The sequence below is a fragment of the Moschus berezovskii genome, chromosome 27, assembly GCF_049115385.1.
Source record: "Moschus berezovskii isolate FMDL1 chromosome 27, NW_MosBer_1.0, whole genome shotgun sequence".
Taxonomy (NCBI): domain Eukaryota; kingdom Metazoa; phylum Chordata; class Mammalia; order Artiodactyla; family Moschidae; genus Moschus; species Moschus berezovskii.
Window position 1 is genome coordinate 17,144,843 of NC_142486.1, and position 12,123 is coordinate 17,156,965.

Sequence of the window (12,123 nt, forward strand, 5' to 3'; positions counted from 1 at the left end):
CCTGTGGAAGCCAGAAACGGAAAAGAAGAGTAATTTGCCTGACGCAGGCTGTGTGAGCCCAAGGCAGGGGCCCAGCCCCACAGCTGGCCTCGAAGGGGAGGAGAAAGGGAGGCATATCCAAGTTCAGTTGAGTAACACTGGGAGAAATTAGGCAACACTTAGAAGGTGGAAAATTCAGGCTAAGCAGCAAGCACATTATCCACAGAAATGTGCAAAAAACACATTCCAGGGGAAACGGTGGCAGCGAGTCAGTGAGCATTCCCCGCCGGGGCATCCAGTGAGGACAATAGATCTCTTCTGTCCCAATCTGTCTATTTCTGTAAGATTTAAAGTTTGGAGCCCTACCCGTAGCAGCTGCATCTCAGCGGCTCTGCACATATTCAAAGGCATAAATTTTTCAGGGTCAGAGTCATTCGAGACACCCGGCTAGGCATGGGGACCAGAGGGAATGGTGCTCCAGGGACGAGCATTTGCAATTCCCTGACGTTTTTTCTGACAACGTTTTAAATCTCTTGCCTTAAGAAAGCTGTGCTTTGATGTTTTGTTTTCTGACTAAGTTGGCAAGGTCATTTAGGGTTTCTTTTACTTATCTTATTTTTTGAGACCTTCAAAATTTGAGAAACAGAGCAATCCCAAAAAGTAGCTTCGGAAACTCCGTCTCTACCATTCTGAGTTGGCAACTCTCATCAGTTTTCGTACCTGCTCTGAGCCCTCTTGACCTTGCCCCGTGCCCATCCCCAGCCAGCCTGCCTCTCGTCCCCCTGAGCATGGCCAGAAGTCCTGGGCTGTGACCTCTCTCACCAGGGGGACAGTCGCCCAGCCAGTCAGCAGCACCACCTCAAGTTTCTGTTGATCTTCCCGGAGCAGGTCTTTCAGATGTGCAGCCTTCCCAGGACAGTTGCTGCAAGCGGGAATATCTACCCTGTCTAGGAGTCGAGAGAGTCTGTGTTTATAGAGATATATAGATATCCACCATGTCCCATGTGCCCATCTGGTGCCATGTCCAGTAGGTGGTCCCAAAGGGAATGGGCAAGGAGCTGGGGATGGGGAGTGCGTGTCCCAGGTAAGCGCCGATGATCTGTGCCCAGTACGGGGACCTTGTGCCACAGGGTACCACTGTAGTAACCTGTTTGCCAGCTGGAAAGGGCCACCGTATTGTACATCTGCCTCTAGAATAAGCTTGAGTTTCTCAGTAGCACTTTGGCACCCAGAGCGTGGGCTGCTGGCAGGCGGCCCTCTGCTCTGCTGGAGCCTCGCTGGCTGGGGTCGCTTTGCCCGGCGCCTGCCTTTTGCCATTGCTCCTGCATCTCCCTCTGTCCATCGGGGGCCTTTGGGAGGGTGGCTGGGCCATTTGGCTGTGAAGAGTGGGGAACCAGGAGTGCTGTGTGTTGACCCCAGGCTTTCAGATTCTCTTGAGGTGTTGCTTAACTTATTTTAACCTCACCTGAACCTCACAAAACCACAAAAAAAGAACTGGCAGGGCAGTGCAGGGGTCCCCTTTTCCCAAGTGAGGAACAGAAAAGGTGGAGCCCCTGCCCAGATGTGGCCACTGGTTCCCTGTGATCCACCCTCTCAGGCCATTTTGGGCAGGAAGCCTGCTGGCCGCAGTTCCCTGTTGAGCAGACCTTTCCTTGCCATCTTCTGTCAGAGGAAGCTGACACCCCTGGGTCCAGGTCAGCATGACTGCCACCCCCTGTACAGCTGTCACACCCCCACTCTGCTGCTCAGCCCCACCAAGTCATGTCCATCCATCAGCCTGGTTAGGGCTCGAGAAGTGATCACCACCTTCCTGTTGAACCTCAGTACCTTGGAAACACGAAACCAGCACAGGCAGCCCTAAATCCTCTGCCAGTGTGTGCGGAGGCACAGCTGGCAGGAGTCCCCCCAGTCGCACGCTCAGCGAGGGGAGACTAATGAAAGCCGCTTTCCTCTTCCAGATGGAAGCCCTTAGGATTCCCGTGCACCTGTGGGAGACGCCCTGCTCACAGGAGCGGGGTGTCAGGAGCCACCTCCCAGGTAGCAGCAGGGACCAATGGGCCATGACAACCAGCTGGGGGGCCGCAGGGCAGACTGCTCCGTTTCCAGGCCAGAATTCCTCAGCCGTCAGAGCAGCATGTTAACAATGGCAGAGCTTTATGGCTGGGTGCCTGAGGGATTTGGGTGCCAGAAACTGTAAGGGTAAATTGATCAACATCTCACTTCGTTCCATCAGCGCCACTTGGAAAGGTTAATGACAGCAGGTATGACCAGGGATCCACCAGGGAACCGAGGTGTGGGACTGAGTCTACCCCTGGCTCCTCCCCTCCCCTTCAGGAACCCCCCGACCCCTGCATCTCCCTCTGCAGGTGGACCTGGTGGTGCACCCGTCCATGGACCAGAACGACCCTCTCGTGAGAAGTGCCATTGAGCAGGTTCGTTTCCGGATGTCCAATTCAAGCACAGCCAACAGGCAAGTGGCAGCTCTCACGGAAATTCACAGTAAGGCTGCCCTGGTCAGCATTCCAACCTGGCGCCGTTTCCACAAAAGCCCTTTATTCATGGTCGTGTGCAATCAGTGAATTCACTGGTCTGGAGTTTATGATTCATGATGCCCTGGCCTCAAAAAGGATCCATTTCGGGATTCTTTTTTATTATCGTTTATTTATTTTGGCTGCACTGGGTCTTCGTTGCGACACGTAGGCTTTCTCTAGTGCAGCCAGCAGGGGCTTCTCTCTAGTTGCTGTGTGTGGACTTCTCGTTGCAGCAGCTTCTCTTGTTGCAGAGCATCAGCTCTGGGGCTTTGTTGCCCTGAGGTGTGTGGGATCTTAGTTCCCAGACCGGGGATCAGACCTGTGTCCTCTGCACTGGCAGGCAGATTCTTAACCTCTGAACCACCAGGGAAGTCCCTGGATTCTTTAAGAAAAAAAAAAAATCCTAACATCCTTCATTCTTTTTTAATAGAGTGTGGACAGAGTGCTTCAAATCATAGGCCCTGTGACGTGTGAAACTTGCCTAGTTTCATCCTAGCTCAGAAGGATTCCAGTTGCCTTTCTGAGGTCTTCTCTCTTTCTGTTCATAAGCCACCTAATGAACTGAGAGAAAGTGTGGTGGGAGAACGTTCTCGGTTGAGTTTAATTTAGAGTTGTGGCCTGGGCAGGCACAGGGCTGGATGTGACTCGCAGATGCTGGCTTGTGTGGCCAGCCTTGCCTCAGCCACAGGTGCTGTGAATCAGTTGCTGGTTAATTTCGTGTCCCATTCCTGTTTTCTGGCATGGATGAAAGTGTCAGAGGACCCAGCACAGTAGGCCACCTTACTCACAAGGTAGCAGCTGCCCCGGAGGTGGGGGTACACTCTCCAGGTCACCCCCACACATCCAGTGCCCTGACACAATTTGTCCATTTACGATAGCCTGTCCAACCCCTGTGGGCAGTTGATTTGACTCCACGGGGCGAAATTCTTGAGGACAGACCCTGTCGTTTCTCAGCCCTTGGTTTTCTCACGTACTGTCGTCACATCTTACCTGTGACCTTCAGGATGAAAGCGCCCCAGCCTCCCGTGCCTCAGGAAGAAGCCGAAGAGGAAAGTCAAGGAGAAGAGGGCCCGAGTGGATCAGGAGATGCTCAGCCAAGTGCCTCCTCGAAACCAGAAGGTGGACGGGTGAAAAAGACCCATGAGAAAATGGGTGTAACCCAGCTGAAAAACTACCACCCTGTCGTAGGTAACAAGCCGCTCCTCGTCAGGGTCCAGTTGGGTTTCATTTGGTGGGGCTTCCCTGGTGGCTTAGACGGTGAATGGGATGCAATGCGGGAGATGTTAGGTTCAATTCCTGGGTCAGAAAGACCCCCCAGGGAAGTGAGTGGCTGCCCGCTCCAGTGTTCTTGCCTAGAGAATCCCATGGACAGAGGAGCCTGCCAGGCTACAGTCCATAGAGTCTTAAAAGAGTTGGACACGACTTAGTGACTAACACATACACACACACGTGAAACTTCTTCTGCTGAGTATCCTTGGGCTGGATCATTCTGTAAACCACTGAAGATCTCTGCCTCTCCCGACCTCACAGCCTCTGGGAGTTACAGCCACTGATGAGTATGAGCGTTTTTCCAGTTTTCCAGGATGCAGGTATCCAACAGGGCTGCCTCCTGTCAGCAAGGATGAGATGGTTGGATGTCGTCACCAACTCAGTGGACAGGAGTCTGAGCAAGCTCCGGGAGACGGTGATGGGCAGGGAAGCCTGGTGGACTCCAGTCCATGGGGTCGCAAAGAGTGGGACATGACTGAGCGACTGAACAACTCCCCTCACCCCTACACCATGCTGCTCTGACATCAGCTTTTGCTGGGCTGTGCACACAGCCAGGCCTGCGTAGTCGGAGCTTCAGTGCAGTTGCTGGTCACAGCGTGCACGTTGGTGGAGGCGGGCAGCAGTGACAGGCACATACCTTGGGCAGAGATGTCCTGGCGGGGGCCCCAGTGGCCAGGGATGCCTAGCAGGAGGGGTCATTGGTGGGACCTCGCTTGCTGAGCTCTCCAGACACATGGGCTCGGCCTTTCCTCTTGAGGCTTCACAGTTAGAAAGTGCAGATGGGGAGGGGGAACTCACGAGGACTTGCATCTGAGCAGCGCACGCGCCTGGGTGGCCAAGAGCTTGCCAAGGGCTCTTCACAGGGTCCAGGCCTGGTGCTGGAGGAGGGGCCCGTGGGCCCTGGTCCTCCCCACAACATCTTCCTTGTCTCTCTCCTGTCTCTTCTCTCTGGGGCAAGTCAGGGAGCACTTGGTGTCAAAGAAATAGGCTCTTTAGAAGAACCCGATTTTGGGGTGTTTGCAGTCCCCGTGACATGACTGAGTGACTTCACTTTCACTTTTCACCTTCACACATTGGAGAAGGAAATGGCAACCCACTCCAGTGTTCTTGCCTGGAGAATCCCAGGGATGGGGGAGCCTGGTGGGCTTCCGTCTATGGGGTCACACAGAGTTGGACACGACTGAAGTGACTTAGCAGCCGCAGCAGCAGCAGCAGTCCCCGTGAGCCTTGAGCCTGTCCTGGAGGCTCCCCTTCTGCTCCCCGCAGTTCACCTCCCACTCCCCTCCTTCCTTGCTCTGCCCCGTCCCTCGGGCCTACTGGCCTTTCCCCCAGTATGCTGCGTGTGGGTGTGTGCTCAGTAGTATCTGACTCTGGGAACCCATGGACTGTAGCCCACCAGGCTCCTCTGTCCATGGGATTTCCCAGGCAAGAATACTGGAGTGGGTTGCCGTTTCTTCCTCCAGGGGATTTGACCCAGGAATCGAACCCACGTCTCTTGAACCTCCAGCATTGGCAAGTGGGTTCTTTACCTGCAGAGCCGCCAGGAAAGAAAGCTAGGCACATTGCATTCACCCTGGGGTGTGTGTGCCCGGGTGTCTGCATGGCCCAGTCCTTCACCAACTCCAGGCCGCCCCCTAAGGTCTCTCCCCAGGAGACCGTCCAGGCCTCTGCAGAAGTGTCGCCCTCCTCTCCCTTCCTTGCTTTATTTTCTGCGTCAGCTGTTTCTGTCCAGTGTACCGTCTTAGGTAGTTAGTTGTTGTCTGTTGTCTGGAAAGTAGGTCCCCTGAGGATGGAAGCATTTGCTGTCTCCCTGGCCCCTGGGACCCAGTGGCCCTCGGTCGTTTTTGAACGAAGTGAACCGAAGGGAGCCTGGGGTTTTCACGCACCACCCTCCTTCCTTCTTGTCCCAGTTCCTGGGCTGGGGCGCTCTCTAGGGTTTCTGCCCAAGATGCCTCGCCTGCGGGTGATCCACATGTTTCTGTGGTACCTGATCTATGGGCACCCTACCACGGTGGAGGAGCTGAGCTTCTCGGAAAGGAAGGCAGGAGTCCCGTCCTCCGGGAGCGACCTGGAGGGCTCCTTCGATGGCGCACCCAAGGACACCTGGGAGGGCGAAGTGGAACTCGCCACGGAGACCGGTGAGATGCCCTGGGCCGGGACGCCACAGCAGGGTCCAGCGGGGAGTCACGGCGGCGCCTCGTCCTAATGATCTGAACTGCCCCGATCACTATACAGACATCACCCAGCCCTCCTAAGCCTCTGGGCCTGCTGCCCGACGGGGAGGGTTTTGCCCAAGTTTGTGGTGAGAGGGAACCAGGGCCAGGGAGGAGAGGGCGGCCCCGTGGCCGGGAGTCTGGGGAGTGACCCCTGTCTTCTCCTAGTGTTCGTGGACGAGGCCTCGTGGAGGCGCTACGTCCCCCCGATCCCAGTGCACAAGGACTTCGGCTTCGGCTGGGCCCTGGTCAGCGACCTGCTTCTGTGCCTGCCGCTGTCCATCTTCACCCAGGTCGTGCAAGTCAGCTACAAGGTACGGCAACTCCCAGGCTGCTGCCGGGGGCCGATGCTGCGGCTCCATCCAGACCAGGGGACCTGCGCTTGGCTGTAGCTGGCTGGGTGACGGGTGGCTGGCCAGATAGATGGATAGGTGGATTAAATAGGCAGGCAGGCAGGCAGAGTCGACTGTGGGGGTTGGATGGACGGTGGATCAAGGGAAATATTTCAAAGACTTGTTCCTTCTAGATCAGTCATTAGACAGTTATGGTACAGCAATAAAATGTTTTTACAAATTTGGTAGATACAGAAAAAAGGAGAGAACAGAAATTACCATAGAAATGCCGTAACTGTATCACTCAGAGACTTCACTGCTCGTGTTATCTATGTGTTTTCATCTAGTCTTTTTTTCCTGTGCCATGTTTGTATGTACAATTGAGATCATATTGTGTTTACTCTTATATCATCTCTTCTTACCACTGAACAATATATTGTGTTTTCCACACCATTATTGTAACTTGATATTAAGTAAATTCATAGTATTCCTCTTTAAAAATTAATTTATTTTAATTGAAGGCTAATTACTTTACAATATTGTAGAGGTTTTTGCCGTACGTTGACATGAATCAGCCATGGTGTACATGTGTCCCCCTGTCCCAAACCCCCCTCCCACCTCGCTCCATAGTATTCCTTTTATGCACACACCCCAATTTATTTAACCAGTACTGCATTTTGGGGTGTTTAAGTTCCAGTTTCTTGGTGTTGTGAATGACACAATGATGAATACCTTTTAGTAGGTGTGTTTGTGGGTAGCTCCTAAAATGTTTTCTCTAAGGGTAAGCATAAAAGCAGAATCAATGGCTTTAAAGGCAGTAAGCGTCCTTTATCTTTAAAAAAAAAAAATTGTTTATTTGGCTGCCCAGTGTCTTAGTTGTGGGATCTAGTTCCCTGACCAGGACTCGAACCTGGGCCCCTGCATTGGGAGCACTGAATCTTAGCCCCTGGACCACCAGGGCAGTCCCATCTTTGTTTCTTTTAAATATGAATAAATATACTCCCCTGCTCCCCCAGGAATGTTTTAGTACTTCGTACGCCCGCCAGCAGTGAGCGAGGCCACGTGTTCAGTCCCCCGCAGTGTGGCAGAAGGGTGGGAGGGGAGGGGTGTCGGGGCTGAGAGAGCGACGTGGGAGTTGGGAGGGACGAGGAGGAGGGTCCGTGTCCCCATGGGGCAGATGGCCCGGTTCAGCGGGACCTCAGCCCGGAGCATAGCGCTGCGTGTTTTCTCTCGACTCTGGGAACTCGCCCTGGCCTCGAGGGTGAGCTGGGCCCTGCAAATCCCCCCTCAGGTGGATCACCTCGAGGAGTTCCTGAGCGACCCCCTGAAGAAGCACACGCTGATCCGCTTTCTCCCCAGGTCTATCCGGCAGCAGCTTCTGTACAAGAGGTGAGGTCCCTGCAGTGACCTGGGGCAGCTGAGGGTCCCGGCAGGCCCCGCTGAATTAGGCTTCTGAGTAACGGTTGACCCAGAAAAGGAAAGGTTTCTGCTTTTTCCAGGTTGCAGAGACCCAAGGTCATTAATTCAGCCACTCTGTGACCTTCTACGTAAAGCACAGAGGCAAATGCTGCAGTGTGGGCCGGGACATTTTAGCCCTTGATCGCAAGGTTCTTTTAACAGTAAAATCTGCTCATAAAGACTGTAGGTCATGAAGTGGGTTTTCCTTTCGTTACTTTTGATCTCAAGCCCCTCCATGTGGAAGCAGCGCCCCACTGCCCTGGGTGGTGATAGGCCGGGGGTCCTGGGTCTCAGTTCATTACAGGCCCGAGGCCCACCCTCGAGGTCCCACAGGTAGCAGAGGGGAGAAGCAGCGCGTCCCATCCCTCCCTCCCGTCTGGCCCCCAAATAATAACTGAGCACCCGCCCTCTGCCTGCAGACGTTTCATTTTCTCGGTGGTGGAGAACCTTCAGAGGCTCTGCTTCATGGGGCTGCTCCAGTTCGGCCCCACAGAGAAGTTTCAGGATAAAGATCAGGTAAACGGCTTTCACACCCAGTCGAAGGTGGTTGGTCCCGAGCATTTCCAGACACTGACCCGACTCGGAGGTTGAGGCTCCCCGCTCCCCACCCGCTGTCTCCCATGTAGGTCTTTGTCTACTTGAAGAAGAACGTGGGCATCGTGGACACCACGACCTGCGACCCGCATTACAACGTGGCCCGCAGCAGCCGGCCCTTCGAGAGGCGTTCATACGTCCTGAACTCAATGCAGGACGTGGAGAACTACTGGTTCGACCTGCAGTGCGTCTGCCTCAACACCCCGCTAGGTACCAGCCATCTTTATGGGACTCCCTGTGTTCCCTCCTTCCTGTTGGGTTAGAGCTGGAAAGAAACTGCCTGCTGGTTTTCAGACGGTCCCCCGGAGGCCTGGAGGATCCTGGAAGCTCCCTTAGAAAGGAATGTGGTAGATCTTAACCTGGGAGGGCCCCCAGCCCCCACCCCATTGAGCCCACGCAGCTCTACTTGTGTCTTCATTCCCTGGCTCGTTGAGTAGGTATTTACTGACCACCTTGTGTGTGCTTTCCTGTACACACTTCACACAGCAGTGGGAGGAAATGCACTGGGTGTCAGATCGAGGGTATTTTCCTGGGCTCATGAGGAGCAGCCTTTCTGAGCAGGAAAGTTTGAGCTGAGTTCTAAAGGATGAGGCCGAGCCAGCACAACCAGAGCTGAGAAGCAGAATTGGCCAGTATATGTGGAGGGAGAGTGGCCACTGGGATGGAGAAGCAGGCAGGAGTCAGACTCAGGGGGGCTTGCAGGACACTTGCAGAAGAACTTGCAAACTTCCAAACTTGCAGGAGACTTTGGCTTTATTCTCGGAGTAGCGAGAATCCGTTGGTGGTTGTAAGTCAAGATCTCATGTCTTTCAAAGCTGCACTGGCTGCTGTGTGGGCCATAGACTGAGAGGCACCAGAGCAGGGGCAGGGAGTCTGGCTGGGTCCTGTGACACGGGTTGTCTGGTCACCGTGAAGGACAGAGCACAGCTGGGGAGGTCTGGAGGAGGAGGACCTGACCAGACTGCCCAGTGGCTTGGGTGACGTGGGCTTTGTGTCAGGCGCTGTCTTCTCTGTCTGGCACATCCTGACCTCTGCTCACCTTGCAGATAGCCACCCCTACTTCAAGCCTTCTCTCTCCGAGAAAGCCTTTCCAGCATCTTTGCTGTCATCTGATGTCATTCCGGGAATCCCTTGAGCATTGAGATTTGGCATTCATCCCCAGCGTGTCTCAAAGTGCCTGATACACAGGCGATATCCTGAACATGTTTATAAGAATGAATGGAGGGTTTGGAGAAGGCGATAGAACCGCCAGTCTGGTGCTCTTTCCTCTAAGCCAGTTTTCCTTGGGACCCGTCTTTCCACTTCTCCCAGGAGAAGAAGGATGCTGCATTCCATTTGCACCTGGGAGAGAACTTCTGTCTTCCTCCTGTCACAGCGCCTGAAGATCAAGGTTACGCTTTGATTTTTGCAAAGCAGGAGCCACATGTGTTGATGTGTGCTCAGTCGTGTCTGACTCTTTTGCAACCCTATGGACTGTAGCCTGCCAGGCTCTTCTGTCCATGGGGTTTGACAGGCAAGAATACTGGAGTGGGTTACCATTTCCTTCTCCAGGGGATCTTCCTGACTAAGGGATTGAACCTGAACCTCCTACATTGGCAGGCGGATTCTTTTCTGCTGAGCCACCGGGAAAGCCTGTGGTTTGGGGAGAACTGTTTAATGCTAAGAGGCTAACGAGCACTTGTATACATCATTTAATGGGTCCAGACAAATGGTAGAAACAGTGTGTTTTGTAGACTCCTCTGGCAGCAGCAATGAGCTAGGCTTTTAGCATTGCAGATTTTAAAGTGCCCTAATTCCCCTGCATTTTATACTAGATAAAAATTTGCGAACCAGTATGTTATTTGCACCAGAGTCTTTCAGGCTTGACAGCAGGTGAATTTCCATTCCTTTTTGTGTCCTTGAGCCAAAATATGGGAGGCTTATTGAGTTTGATAATCAGACATTGACTCTCCCTTCAGTCAACAAATATCTGCAGGGTTCGAGGGGGGTTCTGCCCCACAGACCGAGGGGAAGCATCATATAATGAGATGTGGGCATCCTACAGGGTGGGGCTTCCAGAGCGTGAGTGCACCGGCAGCTCTGGGGAAGCGTGTTGAAATGCAGGTTACTGGGCGCTGTCCAGGGACTTGGACTCAGCAGTCCTGGGGGTGGCTTAAGTCTGCGTCTCCAGCAGGCAGCTTGGCGGCCTCATCCTTTAGAACATCCTTTAGGTTCACAGTCCATTCAGGTGCACGACCCTGGGTGAGCTCTTTGGAGCTGCCTGAGCCTCAGTTTCTTCATTGCTAATCCGGGAATGCCACCGCCGCCTTGTGGAACTGAGGGGAAGCCTGAACCAGACATTTCACGTGAAGCTCTGTTTGAGAGGTGCATGGCGTGCGCTCTTTCTGTTGCCCCTTGCCACCAGCCAGGCTGAAGTCTCCAGCTGACCATGTTGCAGGAGGCTCTTTGATAGTCTGCAGATTAGCATAACCTTCCCTGGCCTGACTCAGGCAATTCTTTTAGTTAATTAATTCGCTATTTATGGCTGTGCTGGATCTTCATTGCTATGCACGGGCTTTCTCTAGTTGTGGAGAGTGGACTTCTCGTTGCAGTGGCTTCTCTTATTGGGGAGCACTGGCTCAGCAGTTGTGACACACGGGCTTAGCTGTCCCGCGGCACATGGGATCTTCTTGGACCAGGGATCAAAGCCAGGTCCCCTGTATTGGCAGGTGGATTCTTAACCATTGGACCACCGGGGAAGCCCCTCGAGCAAAGGTTTTAATCATGTTTCACATTGCTTTGCAAGAAGTGCAGGTTGCTTAATTTCTCCTCTCGGCAAATGCCCCTCTGCAGAGGGCACTCAGGGATCCTGGTGAAGAGACCGTGAGCCTACCTCAGAGCTGTGTGGTCTTGTCTGTTGTTGTTTAGTTGCTTAGTCGTGTTCCCACACTTTGCAACCCCAGGGGCTGTAGCCCGCCAGGCTCCTCTGTCCATGGGATTCTTCAAGCCGAGGATACTTTACTGGAATGGGTTACCATTTCCTCCTCCAGGTTGTCTTCCCAACCCAGGGATCAAGCTCGTGTTTCATGCACTCCAGGCAGGTTCTTTACCACTGAGCCCCTGGGTGGGCCCGGGCCTGTGTCATGTGGCTCCCTGGGGCCTCCTCCAGGAAGAAGGAAGGCCCGGGGTTTCTCTGGCTGCCTGCTCGCCTTCCCGCCTTCATAGAATCCAGGCTGTGTGCAGTCTCCTTTCTCCGGTTCACCCACCACCCTTAACTCTTCCTTCTGCTCCCCCACAACATGATGATGTAAGACGTTCTGTGCAGAGGTCCACCGGTTTCAGCCCCTCTCCCCTAGTGGGGATCCTAGTTCCAGAAAGGGAATCCACTCCTCTCGCCACCCAGCAGCAGACCTTGGCGGAAAGGTGTCATCAGCGGGGCTCGTGTCTCTTTCCTAGGCGTGGTGCGCTGCCCGCGTGCCCGGAAGAGCAGCGGCCCGGACCAGGGCAGCGATGAGGAGGGCAGAATGCAGAAGGAGCAGGAGAACGCCATGGACAAGCACACGCTGGAGCGCAAGTGTGCCATGATGGAGTACACCATGTGCGTCCCACCCCGTCCCCGCCGTGCCGCCCCTGAGTGCAGAGCCGCGGGGGCCTCGTCCTGCAGGCCGTGGGCCGCCCCCCCACCAGTCAGGCTCCCTGTCAGGCCCGGAGGCCTGAGTCCCTGGTGTGGGGGCTGCAAGTCGGTGGCCGTGGCTCACTCTTGCCCCA

At 54.3% G+C, this 12,123-nt stretch overlaps 1 protein-coding gene across 1 annotated transcript in view; it reads left to right on the forward strand.

Moving 5' to 3' along the window:
• The window catches only part of GTF3C1 (general transcription factor IIIC subunit 1), a 78,388-nt gene that overhangs the window by 41,739 nt on the left and 24,526 nt on the right, over nucleotides 1-12,123 (forward strand). The window contains exons 13-20 of the mRNA XM_055409732.2: nucleotides 2,346-2,449; nucleotides 3,514-3,698; nucleotides 5,690-5,917; nucleotides 6,161-6,306; nucleotides 7,616-7,713; nucleotides 8,202-8,298; nucleotides 8,409-8,586; nucleotides 11,812-11,953. Coding sequence (XP_055265707.2) covers nucleotides 2,346-2,449; nucleotides 3,514-3,698; nucleotides 5,690-5,917; nucleotides 6,161-6,306; nucleotides 7,616-7,713; nucleotides 8,202-8,298; nucleotides 8,409-8,586; nucleotides 11,812-11,953 — 1,178 coding nt within the window. The remainder of the gene's footprint in view (nucleotides 1-2,345; nucleotides 2,450-3,513; nucleotides 3,699-5,689; nucleotides 5,918-6,160; nucleotides 6,307-7,615; nucleotides 7,714-8,201; nucleotides 8,299-8,408; nucleotides 8,587-11,811; nucleotides 11,954-12,123) is intronic.